The sequence below is a fragment of the Phascolarctos cinereus genome, unplaced genomic scaffold (assembly GCF_003287225.1).
Source record: "Phascolarctos cinereus isolate Bilbo 61053 unplaced genomic scaffold, phaCin_HiC Scaffold_1;HRSCAF=81, whole genome shotgun sequence".
Taxonomy (NCBI): domain Eukaryota; kingdom Metazoa; phylum Chordata; class Mammalia; order Diprotodontia; family Phascolarctidae; genus Phascolarctos; species Phascolarctos cinereus.
In genome coordinates this window covers 101423917-101446000 of record NW_027555514.1, presented here as the reverse complement: position 1 = coordinate 101446000, position 22084 = coordinate 101423917, and the positions used below count along the sequence as shown (strand labels likewise).

At 37.5% G+C, this 22084-nt stretch overlaps 1 protein-coding gene across 1 annotated transcript in view; it reads left to right on the top strand.

Moving 5' to 3' along the window:
• LOC110216253 (maltase-glucoamylase) overlaps positions 1-22084 on the top strand; it is a 154067-nt gene that overhangs the window by 83528 nt on the left and 48455 nt on the right. The window contains 11 exon segments of the mRNA XM_020998063.2: positions 461-517; positions 1125-1249; positions 2883-2971; positions 4025-4074; positions 5790-5960; positions 11781-11933; positions 15727-15921; positions 17021-17175; positions 19707-19875; positions 20171-20267; positions 21489-21601. Coding sequence (XP_020853722.2) covers positions 461-517; positions 1125-1249; positions 2883-2971; positions 4025-4074; positions 5790-5960; positions 11781-11933; positions 15727-15921; positions 17021-17175; positions 19707-19875; positions 20171-20267; positions 21489-21601 — 1374 coding nt within the window.

The following is a 22084-nucleotide window of genomic DNA, read 5'->3' as shown; positions in this document are numbered from 1 at the left end:
CTTTGATCCAGTGACACTGGCCTCCTGGCTGTCCCATGAACAAGACACTGTATCTCTCAGCTCTGGGCATTCTCTCTAGTTATCCTTCGTTCCTGGTATGCTGTCCTTCCTCCTTTCCACCTACTGATCTCCTTGTCTTCAAGTCTCTATTGAAATCCCACATTCTATAGGAAGCCTTCCCCAACCCCTCTTAATTCAGTTCCTTCCCTCTCTTAATTATTTCCTGTTTATTGTGTTTATAACTTGCTTTGTATGTACTTGTTTTCATGTTGTTTCCCTCATGATATTGTAACTTCCATTGGGGAGGGACTGTCTTTTGCCTCTTTCTGTATTCCAGTGCTTAGGGTACTGCCTGGTACATACTAGGCACTTAATAAATGCTTATTGATTGAAATCTAATGGTTATTATCATTAGTCTTTCTGGGTCAGTTTTATAACAACTCATATATTTTTATTGCAGAATGCCAGGCAGGTGTCCGCCTATTTCCCCAAAGACCCCTGGTATGATTACTACTTGGTAAGTTTCTCTGATGTACATAGGAGCCGAAACTTCACCCAGTTCAGAAAAGTGTGTAAGGTCAGGGAATGGGGAAGGATAGTGGGTGCCCAGGGTATCTCTTCTGTGATGTTTTCAGGATTTCTGTGTAAGTTCTGACAACTCTACCCCTTGTACATCTTGAAGAACTGTCATTATATAGCCTATCATTGATTGCTTTATTTCTATTTCCTTCCCCCTCCACAGTCTGAGATTCTCCTCTAGTCAGTTACTTAGTTCCCTACTGGTTGAACATCCAGTATTTCCAAAGGCCCTGATGAACCCTGAGAATGGGGATAAAGAAGAGCGATGAGGCAGAGTTGATGAGATACACTGAATGGTGGGAGTAATTAGGCAGGGTTTATTTTGAAGAAAGGCAGATTTGAAAGTTTTGGTATACAAAGGAAGGAGAGGAAGGAGGAATAATGTATGACCAGTTGGATTGGACAGTCTACATGTGGTTAAAAAATAGGATACATAACTGGAGGTGAGAGTTCATAGTGAGAAAGCACTTTCCCTATCCTGTCAAATATTCAGCTAAGATGAGGTTCCTGAGTTCATTTTATCCCTGCCTTCCTCTCAATCAAAGGGCTCAGATATTGGAGTGAGGGGAGAGTGGAAGGACCTGCCAGCTCCCCTTGACCACATCAATCTCCATGTCCGTGGAGGCTACATCCTTCCATGGCAAGAACCTGCTAATAACACCCACTATAGGTGAGTGAGGGGAGCAGCATCCTTCTTTCCTTTCCAAATGAGCACCTCAGATCCTAATGCTAATTCTTTGTGCTTCTGTCCTTTTCTTGAAAGGCACTGCAGTATAGTGAACAGAGTGATGGACTTGTAGTCAGGAGGCCTGGGCTTGAGTTGATTTCTAGCTGTAAGACTCTAGAAAAATCCGCCGAAGTCACAGAGCCTCAGTTTCCTGATTCCTTAAAATCAGAATAACAATTCTTGCACTATCTATCAAATAGTATTGATAGCAATGTGGGTGTTGAGAGGAAAACATTTTGTAAAATCTAAGGAACTTTTATTTCCTGTATACCACCCAGATCTGTATCCAGGATAGAATGGCCAGTGCTTTGTCCCTTGCTGAAATTTAGAGGATTGAATAGATCCAGGAGATAATTTAAAAATTATTGGACTATTTGAAAGCCATGATCAAAAAAAATCTAGACATCAGCTTTCAAGAAATTATCAAGGAAAACTGCCCTGATATTTTAGAACCAGAGGGCAAAATAGAAATTGAAAGAATCTACCAATCACCTGAAAGAGATCCCCAAAGGAAAACTCCTAGGAATACTGTAGCCAAATTCCAGAGTTTCCAGGTCAAGGAGAAAATATTGCAAGCAGCCAGAAATAAACAATTCAAGTACTGTGGAAACACAATCAGGATAACACAAGATTTAGCAGCTTTTACACTAAGGGACCACAGGGCCTGGAATATAATATTCTGGAGAGCAAAGGAGATAGGACTGCAACCGAGAATCACCCCCTTAGCAAAACTGAGCATAATCCTTCAGGGAAAAAAATGGACATTCAGTGAAACAGAGGACTTTCAAGCAATCTTGATGAAAAGACCAGAGCTGAATAGAAAATCTGACTTTCAGATACAAGACTCAAGAGAAACATGAAGAGGTAAACAGGAAAGAGAAATCATAAGAGACTTAAGAAGGTCGAACTGTTTATGTTCTGCATGGAAATATGATATTTGAAATTTAGAGGGTTGCAGATAGTACTTTCAGTCCTTCATCAGCATAAAGGCAACTGAATTTAGCACCTAATTAACAATAGTAATCCATTAAAAACAGGATATTACCAGATAGAGCTATCTGATGGGGGAAAGGGAAAGACTGGGGATTTCTACAGACATCCTTCCCCCCACATTGGCCATTTTCCTATCTTCCTAGATGAATGGATGGTACATTTCATTCTTTTCCTGGTGTTTGCCCCCCGCACATTTTATGTCATCTATCTAAGCATCATGATTATCCTATGCTGTTCACATAGAGATTTTGTATGAAGTGTTAAGTGACATCATGTGGATAGAAATGCTATGGAACCTATCATGTGCTTCACCAAAGTAGGGTGCTGCTGGGCATGATAAGTTTGAGTAGAAAGTCAGAGATGAATCACGAATACTTCTTTATTATCTATTCTATGGCTCGTGGATTAAAATCAAATTATGTCACAATTATAACTTTTATTTCAAGCATGTTGAAAGCTCATGCTTGATATTTGCTACAAAGGTAGTTGCATGATACTTATCTTGGGGAGAATCCTAGAGAGCAGAAATCAAACATCAATCCCAAGTTATTGGGTGCCTGATTTTAATTTTTGATTTTCATAGCCGGAGAAATTCCCTGGGTCTTATTGTGGCTTTATCAGACAATGGAACGGCTGAAGGAGAGTTTTTCTGGGATGATGGACAAAGCATCGGTGAGTGGAGCTTCCTTAAGGTTCAGTTTACATCAACATTGGTGTAAAGGCTACACTATAGCTTCTCTCAGCACCCCTGTGGTCTTTGGTGTTGTTGTTCAGTCATGTCTGACACTTTGTGACCCCATTTGGGGTTTTCTTGGCAAAAATACTAGAGTGGTTTGCCATTTCCTTCTCCAGCTTATTTTGCAGATGAGGAAACTGAAGAAAACAGGGTTAAATGACTTGCCCAGGGTCACACAGCTAGTACGTGTCTGAGGCCAGATTTGAACTCAGAAAGATGAGTCTTCCTGATTCTAGGTCCGGCACTGCCTCCACTGAGCCATCTAGTTGCCTGTGTTCTTGCCTATTTTCAAATCAGTTCATTTTAATAATTTATTGGAATGATTGATTAGAATCTATAAACTCTCAGAGTTGGAAGGGACCTCTGAAATCATCTAATCCAAATCATACCCGAAAAAGTTTCTTCTTGTTGTCATCTATCCTCCAATACCTTCCACTCCCACCCCAAAGCAGGCCATCCTAGTTTAGAATGTCTCCAATTCTTCCAGTTTTTCTTTATATCGAGCCTAAATTCACCTCTTTGTACCTCCCACTCATTTTTCCTGTTCTTGGCTGGGCTAAACTCAAGCTAGTTCCCTGGAAGTTTAGGGTTAACTTTGGTGTAAGTCGAACACCCATAGGTCATTCAGCAGTTTAAAAAATAAGATTAAGTTAACCACAAGAGGAGAAGAATATTCAACAAGGAAAGACATTGTGGACATGTTGAGCTGATTCAGCTGAGTGAAGGTCCCTTGCCCATGGTAGTCCACCACATTGCATTGCATTGCAATGAATTAACTCTCAAACCCTTACAGCCATCCATGAACTACTCTAAGATGCTGGATATTTCTACTGGAGTCTGTAAATAGAAGTTTCTAAAGAAGACAGAGAATAAAAGAACCAGGGAAACAAGAAGTCCTGGTGTTGATGAGGCTGAAATGTTTGAGCTTTTTGTATCCTAGGCTGTGCTTGATAGGACCTGATAGATTTTATTCTATTGTCTTGTTGCAGATACCTATGAACAGGGGAATTACTATTTCTCAACATTTTCTGCTAGTCAGGTAAGTGTAAATGGGAATTTTTACTTTTTTATTATCTTAGCAAAATTAATGGCACTAAAAAGCAATAAATAAGAATGCCATTAAGGGAGGATTTTGCTTGTTTATTCTTTTGAGGGCCAAAACTTTCCCAGTTGTCCAGAGCATAAAATCTTTACTTGAATAGCCCATTGGTCTGTGCCGTCAACTGAGATTTAGAAGGAAGAATGAATTCTCCATAATTTCATCCTAATAAAAGAGATTTCAGAGTATTTGGGGGAATGGTCAAAATTAGTCCACCCTTCTACTCAAACCTGATTTTCTTTTCTTTTTCCCTCATTCTTTTCATTATAGGTGTCATATTACTAGAAATCTTGTAGGGATATATAATATGGTACTCAAAGTAGATTCCCACTGCTGAAATTATCAGAGTCAATGATGTGAAATCAGCTTTCACCATAAAGTTTGGGAAATTTTTGTCTAAACTGAATTCCAGTTCTCTTAGTATCAATAATTACATATTCTGTCTTTATAGCCAGTAAAGGAGAGGGGCTTGTATTTGCAAGATGCTCACATGGCATACATATATATGTGTGTAGTACAAATACACACTATAAATATCTACATATTTTCATATAGATATGATTAATATAAGTGTAATAATATATACATGTAAACATACATGAAGTTATATTCATTATTGTTAGAGAATCACCTACATAAAAATATATGTTTTTATGTAGGTGAGACTCTGACTATATTTTTACCAGATAGGAAGACATCTTTGTTATATTTATATAAAATGAGATTGCTTCACGTGTAGCTGTTAGAATGCATCTTATTGCTTTAGAATCACACATAGGTAAGTGCAAACACACAGCATATATAAAATATGCAAAAAGTGTAAGTATATATATGTATGTGTGTGTGTATCCTAATCCTGTTTTCAGGAAATTAGTAGTAAATTTTAAAAGATAAAAGATTTGGAACTTAAGGCAGTGACTTTGAATTTGGACTCTGTTGCACATTCTTGATTAAGTTGCACTGGTAATAATAACATTCCTTCTGCAAGCCAGGGTTTATGACAATGGGCTTCTTGAAATTATAATTTACATTTCATTTCTTCTGTCATTGGGAGAAAGTTGTATACAGTGTGACAGATAACTCAGAAAGTCAGTACCCCATTTAGAAAGTGTTGGGAGAAGATAAAGTATGTCAGGAGCTAGGAGGAATCCTTCCTGCCTTTAGCAATCTAGCTTTCAGCTTTGACATGCAAGTAACACCAGTGGACAGTTTGCTTAATATTGACTAGGGAAGGAAAACCTCATAAGATCATAAAATTAATCCTGGAAGGAACCTTAGGAGTCATTTAATTCAATTCCCTAATTCAACAAATAAGGAAATAGGCCTAGAGTGACTAAGTAACTTATGTGCTCATGGTCACAGTTAGAAAAAAGTGTCAGAGGTGAGATCTGAACCCACAGGTTCTGATTCCAAATAATGTCATCCCACAATAACTTAGTCCATTCTATTACAGCAGGGATTTTTTAGTCTTTCTAAATCAGATAATCTGGAAACAAAACACCACTGTTTTTAACTATTTACTATTAGGCCTAATCCTAAATTTCTTCCTCCAGTTGTTGAAGCCAATAAAATGAGTTAGTAGTCACCTTAGACATTTGGAAATTTAGCCATTGTAGGAGGAGGTAACGTGGGTTCTCTTTTTGTGTGTCTCATAGAATCAACTAGATGTGAAGGTTTTACATCAGAATTACAGAGATCCAAATAATTTAGCATTTAAGGAAATCAAAATCTTTGGGCAGAATCTCCAGCCAGTTCTAGTTACTGTGAAAGAGAATAACATTCCAATCCAATCTGATGCTAAAATCAAGTATGATCCTGCAACGAAGGTAAGCTTTTCTTAAACCTGTTACTAAATTAACCTCATTATTTCTCGCATCTGGGTTAATCAACTGTCTATGGTAACTAAATATCCTCATTACCTAAAGTTTTAAACCTTTAAACACCAAATTTTTGTTCTTTTTTTTTTTTTTCATTTTGGGCTGTGAAAATCTAAAATGCATTTAGAAATTCTTAGTAGAAAGGGTAAAGGCAGGAATTCACCCGAGCTCCCCCAAATTTGCAGGGTGAAAAAAAGCACTAGCTCACCAGTACATGCAGCACTGGGGAGTGAGAACACTTGTCACAGTTCCAAGGTGGAAAAGAGTGCATATGGTTGCTCACAAACCAGAATACAGGCCAGGAGAACAGTGACCACACCTCTCCATAGATCATCACATCTTGGAGGAACTAAAGACTGCCAGAACTAGCTCTGAAAACAGCAGCATGAAAAGCCTGAAGCTTGGGACAGTGCCATCTGTAACCCAGCAGCAGAGTCCGACTTTAACATAAAGTTAAAAGTCAAGAAATATGTTAGAAAAATAAGCAAACAACAAAAAAAGAACCTGACCATAGAAAGTTACTGTTGTGACAGGGAAGATTGAAACACAAACTCAGAGAAGACAACAAAGTCAAAACAGCTAATCTAGAGCCTCAAAGAAAAATGTGAATAAGTCATAGGCCCCCAAAAAAATTCCAGGAAGAAGATTTTAGAAATTAAATAAGAGAGTTAGAGGGAAAGTTAGGAAAAGAAATGAAAGTGATACAAGAAAATCATGAAAAAGAGTCAACAACTTGCTAAAAGAGGCACAAAAAATAGAAGAAAATATCATTTTAAAAAATATAATTGGCCAAATGGAAAAAGATGTACAAAAATTCACTGAAGAAAAGAACTCTTTAAAAAGTAGAATTGGCCAAATGGAAAAGGTGGTATGAAAGCTCACTGAAGAAAATTCTTTAAAAATTAGAATTGGGCAAGTTGAAGTTAATGATTCCATGAGACATCAAGAAACAATAAAACAAAATCAAAAGAATGAAAATATTGAAGAAAATTTGAAATATCTCATTGGAACAAAAACTGACCTGAAAAATAGATTGAGTAGAGAGAGTTTAAGAATTATTGGACTACCTGAAAGTCATGATAAAAAAAGAGCTTATACATATTCAAGAAATTATCAAGGAAAATTATCCTGATATCCTAGAACCAGAGGGGAAAATAGAAATGGAAAGAATCCACTGATCACCTCCTGAAAGAGATCCCAAAATGAAAACTCTCCCAGGAATATTTTAGCCAAATTGTAGAGCTCCCATGTCAAGGAGAAAATATTGCAAGCAGCCAGAAAGAAACATTTTGAATGTCATGGAGCCACAGTCAGGATAACACAAGATTTAGAAACTTCTACATGAAAGGATTAGAAGATGATATTCCAAAAGGCAAAAGAGCTGGGATTACAACCAAGAATCACATACCTAACAAAACAAATATGATCCTTTGGCGGGGGGGGGGGGAAATGGATATTTAATGATCAAGCATTCCTAATGAGACCAGAGCTGAATAGAAAATTTGATTTTCAAATACAGGACAAGACTTAAAAGAAGCATAAAAAGGTAAACAAGAAAGAGAAATCACAAGAGATTCAATAAGTTTAAACTTTTTACTTTCCTGCATGGAAGATGATGCTTGTAACTCTTAAGAACTTTATCATTATTATTAAGGCAATTAGAAAGAGTATATGTAGAGAACGTGGGAATGAGTTGATGATGGGATAATATATAAAAAAATAAAATTAAAGGGTGAGAAAAAGGCATGACTATGATGGGATGATATCTAAAAAAGTAAAATTAAGGGGTGAGAAAGAGGAGTGCACCAGGAGAAGGGGGAAGGGGGAGGTAGATTGGGGTAAATTATCTCACATAAAAGAGATACAGAAGAGCTTTTACAGCAGAGGGGAAGATGGAGAGAGGGAGGTGGTAAACAACAATTGAACCTTACTCTCATTGGAATTGGCTCAAAGACAGAATGACATAAACACTCAGTTGGGTATAGAAATCTATCTTACCCTATAGGGGAATAGGAGAGGAAGAGGATAAGGGAAGGGGGTGATGGTGATAGAAGGGAGGGTGGACTGGGGGAAGTGGTGGTCAGAAGCAAAACACTTTTGAGGAGGGACAGGGTGAAAAGAGAGGGAGAGAAGGATAAATAGAACAAAATAGGATGGAGGGAAATTCACAGTTATTAATAATCATAACTATGAAAAAAATTTACAGCAAGTTTCTCTGATACAGGCCTCAAAGAATGGAGTCAAATTTATAAGAACACAAGTCATTTCCCAACTGATAAATGGTCAAAGGATATGAATAGGCAGCTTTCAGATGAAGAAGTCAAAGCTATCTATAGTTATATGAAAAAAATGCTCTAAATCACTGTTGATTAAAGAAATGCAAATTAAAACAACTTTGAGGTACCACCTCACATGTATTAGATTGGCCAATGTGACAAAAAAAGGAAAATGACAAATGTTGGAGGAGCTGTGGAAAAGTTGGGACACTGAGTTTTTTGGTGGAATTGTGAGCTGATCCAACCATTCTGGAGAGCACTGTCTAACCATGCCCAAATGTTTATAAAGCTATACATACCCCTTGACTCAGGAGTACCACCACTAGGTCTGTATCCCAAAGAGGTTTTAAAAGAAGGAAAAAGACCTGTATCTACAGATATATTTATAGCATCTCTTTTTGTGGTGGCAAAGAATTGGAAATTGAGGAGATGCCCATCAATTAGGGAATAGCTGAATAAGATGTGGTATATGAGCATGAGAGAATACTAATGTGCTACAAGAAATGAAGAATGGGATATTTTCAGAAAAACCTGGAAAGACTTACATAAACCGATGTTAAGTGAAATGAGCAGAACCAGGAGAACATTGTATACAATAACAGCAACATTGTATGATAATCAGTTATGTATGAGTCAGCTATTCTCAGCAATACCATAGCCCAAGACAATTCCAAAGGATTTATGATGAAAAATGCTGTCCACCTCTAGAGAAAGAGTTGATAGAGTCTGAATACAGATCAAAGCATATTTTTAAAAAAACTTTCTTTAAGTTTACATGACTTTACATGTATAATCTATATCAAATTGCTTGCTGTCTCAGGAAGGGGGAAGGGAAGGAAAGGAGGGAGAGAATTTGGAGCTCAAAATTTAAAATAAACAAATGTTAAAAATTGTTTTTACACGAAATTGGAAAAAAAAAAGAAATCCTCAGTAGACAGAGGATTATATACAATTTATCTTTTTGTTGTTGATGATTCCAGATCATTTTTATGTGTAAAAGTATGAATGTGGATACATTATACAGATGTTCTGGAATCTAGAGCTGGAAGGATCATTTGTCTCTTTTCTCATAGCTTTCTTTTCAATTAATTATTGAATCAAGGACTAAAATAGCCTCTTAATGTGAGCTCACAAGAAAGAGCCCAAAAATGTTTTGTCTTCATTATCATGGGATCACAGATCTTCAACTGGAAGGGAGCTCAGAGCTCATCTGTTCCAGCAGTTTCATTTTATGGATCAGGAAACTGAGGTCAGAGAATATTAAATGACTTCTTTCAGTCCATTTCCTTTGATTTTTAAAACACTGTTATTTTTTCAGTAACCTAGTTGAGCACACAAACATACTTTTTTTATCTGACTTGCCTTTTAAAAATTTGTGAAACAAGAATATGCCTTATCATTATACAAATGTGTGCTACTGTCTTTGCTGGATAGTTTTTTCCATAAGTTTACAAATCATTCATTTTTCTGAGAATTTTTTGCCACTATGATATCTAACTGCAGTCTTCTATATGACCTCTGAACACTTAAGATTTATTTGATTGGGCTTCTCTTCCTTCCTGTTTTTCCCCTCAGTTTTTTGTTTTTTTTTCAGGCAATTGGGGTTAAGTGACTTGCTCAGGTAGAGGATGATATCTGACTTCTGCGTGGCTGCGTCTGCCCATGTTACTTTTTTTTTTTAAGGCAATTGGGGTTAAGTGACTTGCCCAGGGTCACACAGCTAGTAAGTGTCAAGTGTTTGGTCTGAGGCTGGATTTGAACTCAGGTCCTCCTGACTTCGGGGCCAGTGCTCCATCCACTATGCCACTTAGCTGCCTCCTACCCTCAGTTTTTAAAAATGAAATCTGTTCACTACAAAGGAGTAGAGAAGAGTAAGGGAAGTGATTAGAACACTACCTGATGAGAGACAACATTAGTACAGGTGGGAATAAGAAGGGAATAAGCATCTGTATAGCACCTACTATGTGCCAGGCACTGTGCTAAGTGCCTTTACAAATATGTCTCATTTGATCTACACAACAACCCTTCAAGATAGGTGTTATTATTATCCCCATTGAAACTGAGGCAGACAAAGGTTAAGTGACTTGCCCGGGGTCACACAGCTAGTATGTGTCTGAGGCCAGGTTTGAATTCAGGTCTTCCTGACTCCAGATCTATTGTTTTATCCACTATACCACTTGGCTGCCTTAAGTGAATATAGTCAACTTGTCTTAATTGCTAGAAAATCATGGCATCTGATTATCAGGTTGCTAGGATGGACTTTCACAAAATAAAACAATGTCATCCCCTATATCACTATGGTAAAACTATTCAGAGGATATGCTTTTAATAAATGAATTCTATGCAAAGACTACAAGTTTTTTTTTCCAGTTTTATATTTTACTCATTACTTTCCCCCTGTTCTTTCAAGCTTTCTAATACTGGGTCTTACTTGGAACTACATTCTGAAATTAATCCTATAATCAGAGTAGAGCTGGAAGAGACTTTAGAGGTCAGTTAGTCCTAAGCCTTCACTTGTATTCCTGGGGTCAGAGATCAGAATATCCTTCCAGGTTCCAACGGAATCACAAATTTAGAGCTAGAATGGATCATTCCACCCAAGAACCTCATTTTATGGATAAAGCATCCTCTGAGGTCAAGAGAGTTTAAGAAACTTGTCCAGGGTTCTCTAGGTAGTAAGTAGTAGAAGCAAGCTTTGAAAGCAAGTTCCTTGGGTTCTAAATCCAATGCTATTTTTGCTATTTCTGCTGTATCATGATGAAGGAATAATTAAAAGCATGACTCTACTTTGTGTAGAATAAAACTAGTTCTTTCCCATAGATTCTGTCTGTCTCCTTTGCACATCACTGATTTTTCATTAAATTAAATTTGTCGGCAGACCCTGTTATGACAGGAGAAGGAAGGAAAAGTAACCCTAAAACTGGCAATGAGATTGGTCTTGTGATGAGGAGAGTTGGTATTGTGTTGGGTTGAAGGGAAGGAGCCTTCTATTTTTCACTTGACTTCTGAATATGTCACTCCTACTTCCCTACCTAGAGAGACTTCTCTTCTAATAAATAATAGAAAAGAAAGAGAAATAAAACAGTTTGGCAAAAGCACCACATCAACTGATTCTGACAGTATTTGCAGTGTTTAGTGCCTCTTTAGACCCACATTTGCAAAAATGGGAGGGAAAGGCATTTTCTCATCTCCTTTCCGGGGCCATGGTTGGTTGTTATGATGATACAATGTTAAGTTTTATTTATTTGTTTTTTTGTTCTTTCCATTTATATTTCTGTAGTAATTATCTATATTGTTTCTTGGTCCTGGACTTTTTTTTTAAACTTTGCATCATTTTTTTCTGTGCTTCTTTAAATTTTTCATGTTTATCTTTCCTTATATGGCCATAATACTCCATTATATTCATGTACCAGAATTGATTTAGTTGGATGATTTTTCTAATTTCTGATTTCAGTGGTACCTTATTATTAACAAATTTTTTCTATCCTTACAGGTACTTCACATCACAGGCCTTTATCTTGAACTGGGGAAGCAGTATACAGTGCAGTGGTCCACAGATTTCATAGACACAGAAAAATTTGACTGCTACCCTGATGCAGATGGTTCTAATGAAGAAAACTGTAATTTGCGTGACTGTACCTGGGAGGTAAGATCACAGAAACACTCTCACACACATTGGCATAAACACATACACTTTATCACACCCCATACAAATTTCCTTCCAGTTCATCCTTTTCTTCTGATGATTCTCTCTCCTTTCCTCTGACCTGCTCTAAAGCAGCATAGTGTGGTAAATAGAATGTTGGACTTGAAGTCAGGAAGACCAGGGTTCAAATCCTGCTTCAGACACATTAACTATATGATGTTGGTCAAGCCACTTCACCCAGAAACCTGAGCTCATTTTCCTCACTTGTAAGTTAGGGAATTGCACTTTGACCTCTAAGCTCCTTTCCAGCTCTAAGTCTGTGATCCTAGAGTTCTATGATCCTATGTAGATAAAGGTTAGGTAAAACAGCTAGGTGGCATTAGATAGAATGCTGGGCCTGGAGTTAGGAAGACATGATTTCAAATGTGGCCTTAGACATTTAATAGCTGTGTGACCCTGGGCAAGTCCCTTAACTCTGCCTCAGTTCCTCAAATGTAAAATTATCTGGAGAAGGAAATGGCAAACCACTCCAGTATCTTTGCCAAGAAAACTCCAAATGGAGTCATGAAAAGTTGGGCATGACTGAAAAATGGCTGAACAACAACAGAACTGGAAAAGAAAGTTGTACAAAGATAAGTTGCTGTCATGAATAGAAGCAACCAGAGCAGAGACAGTTTAGTCCTTGTAAGTAGCTGAATTACCCTAAAGTCTTCCCTTTTCACTGTTATGGCCTCATCTATTGTAGAGACACCAGGAAGGAATTGAGATAATTCAAAGCAAGTGGATATTTATGTGGGAGTTTTTATCTCACCCTCCTCCCCCAATCTAGAAACCTGTGAACTTCAAATCCAGATGACTGAGTAAAAGAGTCAGTGGAGAAAGGGCTGTTCTATTTGGAGGGGCCTCTGGTCCCAGGCTAGGCCATCCCAGATCTATCTCTTTCCACACATGTCAATAGAGAATCTCTTTTCTATATTCACAAATATTTGCCACTATAGTGGTATGTTGAAATGGACTAAAAGAGCCCTTTTTTTTCTTCCCAAATTATCTCCCTCGACTCATGCTAGAGAGTAAATTTTATTTTTTGTGGGATTCATTCATTTTGTGATGTTATTCACACAATTGACTAGGAAAAGACCACTGGTCAAAATGTTCACTTCTGATATCTGCATGTAACTCATGTTATCTCAGTATATAGGCTTTATTATCTCATTAAGAAGCTTAGCTCCAGGCTTATCATCTTATCATATTACTTTTGGTTTCTAAATCAAGAAACTAGAGCCAAGGATTCCTCTGAGAGGGAGTGTGCCAATGGGGAAGAAAGGAGGAGAGGCAAAAGATGGCACAGTGTAGTAGAACAAACGTTGTTGTTCAGTCGTTTTTTAGTCATGTCTGACTCTTTGTGACCCCATTTGGGGTTTTCTTGGCAAAGATACTGGAGTGGTTTGCCATTTCCTTCTCCAGATCATTTTACAGATGAGGAAACTGAGTCAACCAGGGTGAAGTGAAGGTCACATAGCTAATAAGTGTATCTGAGGCTGGATTTGAACTCAGGAAGATGAGTCTGCCAGGGCTGGCACTCTATCCATTGCACCACCTGGCTGCTGGACTTGAAATCTGGAAAGAGTTGAGTTAAAATGTTAAAATGCTGACTAGCTCTGGGATGAGCAAGTTATCTAACATATCTGAGCCTTAATAACTTATCTACAAAATTAAGATAATAATGCCTTTAGTACCTATGTATGTACTTATATGTACCTTATGACCCCTTCCCTATTCTTTGTCCTCACTCAAACTCCAAGTTCACCATAACTTTCCCACGCCTTTACTGCTACACTGTCTGTATTCTCTTCTCTTCCTAACCCCTTGGATGAACCAGTCCAACTCTCCATGATTGTCTTTTCTTAAATACTCTGTCCCCTCACAGATCATGCCTTCTCAAACTCTATCTAGCCTTGTATTACTCCCACCACCTCCCTCCATCATTTTTCACATGCTACTTAATAAAGCTTTGGAAAGTCATGTTCGAGAAGTAAACATGCGCATCTCACTCACTACAAACTTATGTTAACTTATCTATTCTCAACTGAGCCCTGACTGCAGCAAAGCAATCCTACTCCTCCCTAAATTATTTGTTCTCCCTCTCACCACAGTGGCTGATCTAAACTCTTATCTTTCTTCAAGACTATCAGAGGACTCCTTCTATGTAGCACCTCAACTGAGGACCTCATTTCATATTTCACCAAAAAATAATTGAGGCTAATGCTGAAAGTTAGATCTTCTCCTCTTCTCATCTCATGTCACTCTCACATCATCTGCTGCTATTTTCCCTTTCACTCCAGTCTCTTAGGAAGAGGTGGTCTTTCTCCTTGACAAGGCCAACTTTGATTTTATCCCCTCCTATATTCCCCAGCAGATTGCTCCAACTCTAGTCCCCACTTTCTACTCCCTAATCCTCTCTCTCCTTTCTATTGCTCCTTCCGTGAATCTTACAAATATGCCCATATCTTAGATTCTACCATCTCTGCTAGCTGTTGTCTTATTTCTTTCCTTCTTAGCCACATTGAAAAGCTGTCTATACTTGAGTATCCACTTCCTCTCTTCTCATTCTTTTTTAAACCTTCTGCAGTCCCACTTCCAACCCTGTCATTCAACTAAAACTACTCTCTTCTCCAAATTTATCAGTGATCTCTTATTTGCCCTTATGTAATGACATGTTCTCAAATTTCATGCCTCTTTGCTTTTTTGTAGCGTTTAACCCTGTTGATCACCTTCTCCTACTGGAACTCTATCCTTTCTGGGTTTTCATGACACTGCTTCCTCCTGGTTTCCTCTTGTATGACTTCTCCTCAGTGTCCTTTGCTGTATCTTCATCTGCAGATGATTCCAGTTATGTGTGTGTGTGTGTGTGTGTGTGTGTGTGTGTGTGTGTGTGTCCCCATTCATAGTCTCTCTCGTGATCTCATAAGGACCTCAAACTCAAAATGTCCAAAATAGAACTCATTATCTTTACTCCCAGCATCCCCACCTGCCTCTGAACTTGCCTGTTATTATCAAGGGCACCACTGTTGTTCTGGTCTCCTAGATTCTCTGTTTCGTCTTGAACCCCTTACTCACTCATACCACATAAGTCACCAACTCCTTACCTTTAATAAATCTTTCTCATGTATTCCTTTCTCTCCACTCACATAATCACTATCCTGGTTGAAGCCCTCATCACCTCTTTTCTGAAATGTTGCTCTAGCCTACTAATTGATCTCCCTGCTTCAAGTCTCTCCCTACTTCAAGTCTCTCCCTACTTCAGTCTGTCCTCTTCAAAGCTGCCAATGTGATTTTCCTAAAGTACAAGTCTATACCATGTTACCTTTCTTACCTGCCCACTCCCTTACACACACTAAGTAAATTCCAGTGGCTCCCTATTATATCTAGGATCAAATATCAATTCCTCTTGCATATTTAAAGCACTTTACCATCTCACTTTTTCTTGTCTTTTTAGTCTTTTTAAATTTTACTCCCACAATTTAATAATCCATCCATTGGGAGTTTATTTTGTTTGACTTTACATATTTATAAAAGGGGTTTTGTTTTCCTTTCTTGCTAAGATGAGTGGGAGGGGGAAAGTAGAAGGAAGAGAAGGTAGATTTATTGATTGAAAAATAAAGAGAGTCTGGGACATCTCCCTCTGAGGAGCTCTTCATAGTGGTTTGGAGGACACGAGCTAGATATACCTTTTCATCTTTACTTACAGATTTCATGCATCTGATTATTCTCTAAAGTTTTTTTTTAATTTCAGCCAACCAATTCTTCAGGAGTCCCTTATTGCTATATCACCAAATATTATTATACGGCCAGTAATATTCAGAAGAGACCAGAGGGTCTAACAGCAGACATCTCCCGAAATTCGGAGGCCAACCACTACCCTTCCACGCCCATTAACCACCTCAGATTGGATGTGACATTCCATAAAGATGACATGCTACAGTTTAAGGTACACTAGCCAATGATACTAATTTAGTATCTACTATGTGTGAGAAATTTGATTAAGTACTGTAAGTACCTAATACCTGAGATCACAATCTATTTACAAAAAGAGAAGTGGATGTTAATGCAGTGATTTTGTTATGGAAGATAAAAGGCTATAGGACATATAGAGGAATAGGTCATAAGTGGTCAGGATGAAAGTGTTATTTGACCTGGGTACTTAGGGATAAGTGGAAGGGAAATAGATGGGAAGGATGTGCCTAAGACATACACCATAATTATGATTTTATCTCTACTTCCATGATTTCATCTTTCAGAATGAATCATCTGTGGCTAATTATTAAAAATTTCATCCCCAAAAATTAAAGCAAAAGGAAACTTTCTTTTCTGAGAAAAGCAATTTAGAACTAGAAAGGACATTAGAGATTACCTGGGGAAGTCACAGATCTTTTGATTTCATTTTCATCTGTACAGTGAGAGTTGGATTACATGATTTCTAACTTCACAAGAATGAATAAATGAATAAATGAGAGGATACTTGTTAAGTACTTACTATATGTGGAGCACTGGGACTGTGAATGCAACAGTAAGACAGTTCTTACCCTCAAAGACCTTACAGTCTAATAGTAGTAATACGTGGAGGTCTAAATACTAGTTGAAATAGGATAAGCTTTTGAAAGTGACAAATAAATTGTAGTTGATTGACAAGTAGAACTACTAGAGTGGTTCTATCAGCCTTCTAATTAAAATGAAGTGATCAAAGTATACTTGAGAATCAGAGAGAGAATGAAAGTACTCCTCTTGCCATGTATGGCTTATTTCAGGATTAAAAGCAGATAGATCTTCAGAAACCATAGAATCAACCATGAGAATGAAAAAAAAAACTCATTTTTAACTTTCTCCCAATATGGATGCATATCAGACTTAGTTTTAAACATTTTTATTGATGAAGAAATTGACAAAACAGAGGTTGTCTATAGCCTTATATAAAACTTAAAGTTAGTGTCTTAATATATACTCAGGTCTTTCCCTGCCAGGTTCTCTGGCCCTAAGCCTTTGGTTCTAAGACCATGAATATATGAACCTCAAGTTTTTCTGTTTTCTAGATCTATGACGCCAGCAATAAAAGGTATGAAGTCCCAGTGCCCTTAAATATTCCAAGTGCCCCCATCAGCCAACCTGAAAATCTTCTCTATGATGTGACCATCAAGGAAAACCCATTTGGAATTGAGATCCGCCGAAAAAGCACGGGCACTGTGATGTAAGTAGTTTTGTGCTCCATATATATGGTACAATAAATGGGCAATCAGAATTTTGGCTTGACCTTGATTTCTGGAATAGTGGAATGGGCCACTAGATTTGGTCACCAAAAATTAGTGACCAGGATTCAAGTCTTTAATACTTGAACAAGTGCAAATACACAGTACTTTTGGAAAATTATGCATCCTTTCACATCCCTTGGCTTTCTTAATCCATATAATGAGGTAATTGAATTAGAGAATGTATAAGATTCCTTTCAACTCTCAATGCTATGATATTATGTCCAACATGACTCCAGTTAAGAATTCGACTATGATGTACTATTACTGTGAGAGGAAACTGGCATTGTCTCTCTCACTTCCATATCCATACATTTTTTAAATTAGGTAATGCCTGTTAGATCCATGACCCACAAAGACCAGTGAAACTGCAAGGAGAGACCTGAATATATATTAAGACATCCACATATAAGTTTTATACAAGGCTATAGACAATCTCTATTTTTCTCAATTTCTCCATCAATAATTTTTTTTCAACTTTTAAACATTTTAACTTAAAGTTTTGAGTTCCAAATTCTATCCCTTCTACCCTGCCATCCTGCCCCTCTCTCTGAGATGGTAAACAATTAAATATAGGTTATACATGTGCAATTATATAAAACATTCGATATTAGTAATTTTATATAAGAAATCTCAAATTAAAAGAAAAATGGAAGAGTGAAAAATAGCGTGCTTCGGTTTGTATTAAAAAATGTCAGTTCTTTCTGTGGAGGTGATAGCATGCTTCATCATTAATCCCTTGGGATTGTCTAGGATCATTGTATTGCTTTGAATAGCTAAGTCATTCACAATTTTTCATCAAGTAGTATTGCTATCACTGTGTACAACATTCTCTTGGTTCTGCTCACTCCACTATGGATCAGTTTATGTAAATCTTCCCAGGTTCTTCTGAAATCATCCTGCTTGTCATTTCTTACAGCACAATAATATTTCATTACAATCATATACCACAGCTTGTTTAGCCATTCCCCAATTGATGGGCATAAGTTTGATTTCCAATTCTTAGCCAACACAAAGAGAGCTGCTATAATTTTTTTTTTTTACAAATACGTCCTTTTCCTTTTTTTTTTTTTAGTGTCTTTGGGATATAGACTTAGCAGTGGTAATAGAAATTTTAAAACTAAATCTGATATACATATACATTGGGAGAAAGTTTTATATATATATGTATATGTATGTATGTATATGTATATATATATGTATGTGTGTACATATATGTATATATATATACACACACATTTTCATTCTGCCATTTATAAGTTCTGGAAAATCCATTTGCATTGTAATTTCCCACGGAAAAAATGCGAAAACCATCCACTATAAATAAGGAAAACAAACTGTAAGGTTGTGGTGTAGAATAGAGAGAGATTAGGTATTGTACGTGCCCAGATTCAGGGAAGACCTAGACCAAATATTCCTGGGCTTTCTTCCAAATGGAACTGTAGGACTTAATGAAAAGATCAATCTTTTCATAATGGGAGATGAAGCCAAACCAAGAACAATTTATCCTAATAAAGTAACCACAAAAATAAGCAGGGTCTTCCCAGGTGCCATTTTCTCAGGGCCCCAACTTTACCAGAAGCTTTAATTACTTCCCCAGAGGTCCTTGGGTTTACTGCATGTAATGTTACATTGTATCTGTTATCAAAAGACCAACATGAGTTCCCTGAGAGACAGCTGGTCTACTGCAGTTAATTAGGAGAAAGACAATGGTAGCATAGGGAAGAGAAGGAAATGCCAAGGAAGGAAGCAAGATAGATGAGTAGATGAACTTGGATTTTATTTTGAGGGATTAGAATATTTTAAAAATCCAATAATAATAATAGTAAAATTAATATAGCATTTACTGTGTGTCAGACACTGTGCTAAACACTTTGTAATTATCATCTCATTTGATCCCTACAACAACCCCGGGAGACAGGTGCTGTTACTATTCCTATTTTACAGATGAGGAAACTGAGGTAAACAGCAGTTAAATGACATGTTCATGGTCGCACAGCTAGTAAGCGTGATAAGCCAGATTTGAACTCAAAGTTTCCTGACTCTAGGTCTGGCATTTAATCCACTGAACCACTTAGCTGTCTCAAACTCATTTGATTGTATTCACTTAGTACCATACATATTATTGTTTAATAGTTTGGTATTATAAATATCTTACCTCTTTATCTAATTTGTGAACTTCCTGAAGGTAGGAACTATTTCATCTACTTTTTTTTAATTGCATCATTCTAGGTTTTTCTATTGTACCAAGCCCCATTGCCCTCATATCTAAATCCTATTTGCTGTAACCATCTCTGAGGTCAAAGCCCTCTCAACCAAAGAAAGACACTTCCTTCAGAGACTTTCTTTATCTTTAAGTTTAGTAAATAAAGTTGGAATAATTATGGCTATTCTGCAGATACGTGTAGTAGAGATGCACACCACAGGAATTCTTCAACCCTCCTTAAAGTCACGATATGCTCTTATGTTTCAGTTGGGATTCCCAGGTCCCTGGCTTTACCTTCAATGACATGTTCTTACGGATCTCCACCCGCCTGCCATCTCAGTACATCTATGGCTTTGGGGAAACTGAGCACACGACATTCCGGAGGAACCTGAACTGGCACACATGGGGAATGTTTTCTCGAGACCAGCCCCCAGGGGTATGTGTTCACAACTGGAATATTATATGGCTTGTAGCTATTCATACATATTGTTTTCTTTGGCCCTATTCCAGGATTAGTTTATCCAAGTTTGTGCTCTTCTAGTGAGGATAGTTATGAATCTGAGTAACCCAATTATAAATACTTACTGAATTGAATCACCCTCTCATTCTCCATTTTCCTTGAGACCTTGAACTTCCCCCAAGGAACATTATGGATCCAGCTTTATTATCCATTGTCCTTTGTGTTTTTTGTGTGTAAACCATGACTGACCTCTTTTCAACTGTTGACCTAGTATAAGATGAATTCCTATGGTGTGCACCCCTATTACATGGGTCTGGAAGAGGATGGCAGTGCCCATGGAGTGCTCCTGCTCAACAGCAATGCCATGGGTAAGATGGTGGCTTCTTTTCTGACCTCACTTAACTTAAGAGTTGCGGGAAGTTTCTGAATAGGACAGTCACAGCAGAACTCTAAGTAAAATTCAATACAAATTTATTAAGTTTTTGATATGGGCAAATCGCTAGACTCGTCATCAAATAAGATAAAAAGATAAAAGAAAGCCTGGTCCTTATTCTTCACACAATATGTAATATAGCATACAATAAAGTTCATAATAAGAACAGAACAGAGGTATGAACACCAGGCTATAAAAATTTAGAGAAAGGAGAAGACACTTGGCCCCCAAGGAATGAGAGGCTAAGAGGAGAAAGAGAGCAGAATACTAAAAGTCATGTTATTTTGATGGGTGAGGTAGAATCACAAAATCATCATATTGTACGGTCATGAGACAAAAGGGCATTTTAGACAAAGAATATTGTTTGAACAAAAGCAAGAAGGTGGGAAAATATTGCATACTATATCATAGAATGATCAATTTAGACCTGAAAGGGATTTAAAGGTCATTAATCCAATCCTCATATTTTACAGAAGAGAAAAGTGACATGTGTTTAATCTTATGAGTGGAAAGTGGGGTAGTCAATATTTGAGCACTGGTCCTCTGACTTAAAATTCAGGCTTCTTTGCCTTTTGGCTACAGTTTAAAGTGAATTAGTGACTAGATGAGTCCAGGTTTCATGACTAATTAATTGGGATAATAATGGTATCAGTAATAGTATTTAGAAGAAAAAGAAACATGGGAAGGGGAAGGTGATGGGATTTCTTTGAAAGTATTGAATTTTATGTGTCAGAAGGTTTTCCTTGTGTGGAATTTCCAGTAGGTAGAGGAATTGTAGGTCCAGAATCCAGGAATGTGGGAGGCTGCATATGTGGATTTTGAAGCTGTCTGTGTTTAACTTGTGGAACTTGATGGAGTACTTAATGTGGATGGAACGCTTGCCAGCTCATCAGATGTTGAGATAGAAAACCTTCAGTTCTGTATGCAGATAACTGTAGTAACAATTAGAGTTGTTTGAAGATGGGATGGATTTCTCAGGGAGGTAGTCATTTCTCATCACTTGAAGTCTTCAGAAGGAAACTAGAGGACCTCCTTCCTGTGAGGGTGATACAGGATTTCTACTTCTGTCTGGCTTGGGGTAGATGATCTTTAGCATCGTCTTCAACTCTTCTATTCTATGATTCTGTATCACTGCTCATTTATTCTCTGTTTGCAGATGTGACTTTCCAGCCCACCCCCGCACTGACATATCGTACTGTGGGAGGTATTCTGGACTTTTACATGGTTTTGGGGCCAACCCCAGAGCTTGTCACTCAACAGTACACGGAGGTAGGAAGTCATGCAATCTTTCAGTTGATAATCAAGGGTTTTCTGAGAAACTCTAATGTGCCTAGCACCGTGCAAGGCCCATTCACTCATCTGCTCTGTATATATCTTGTATGTACTTAGTTATCTTCATGCTTGTTTCCTCCTTTAAAATGTGAGGTCTTTGAGGGAAGAGACTTTTGCCTTCTTTGTGTCCTCTGTGCATAGCACAGTGCCTGGCACATAGTAAATATTTAACAAATCCCTGTTGATTGACTTACTGGTGGTGACCTTACATAGTCACTCTGTTTTCAGCAGACCAGATCATAATGTTAGAAAGGAATAAAGAGATTTTAACAAAGCACTCTTTGCCATTAGATTGTCATAGTGCTCTTGTGGGACAATCCCTATTTCTTAAAGAATCCCAGATTTCTTAAAGGTACACAAATAAAAGTAATACTTTAAGTTTATATAGCTCCTAAAGACTGTTAAAATGCTTTATACATA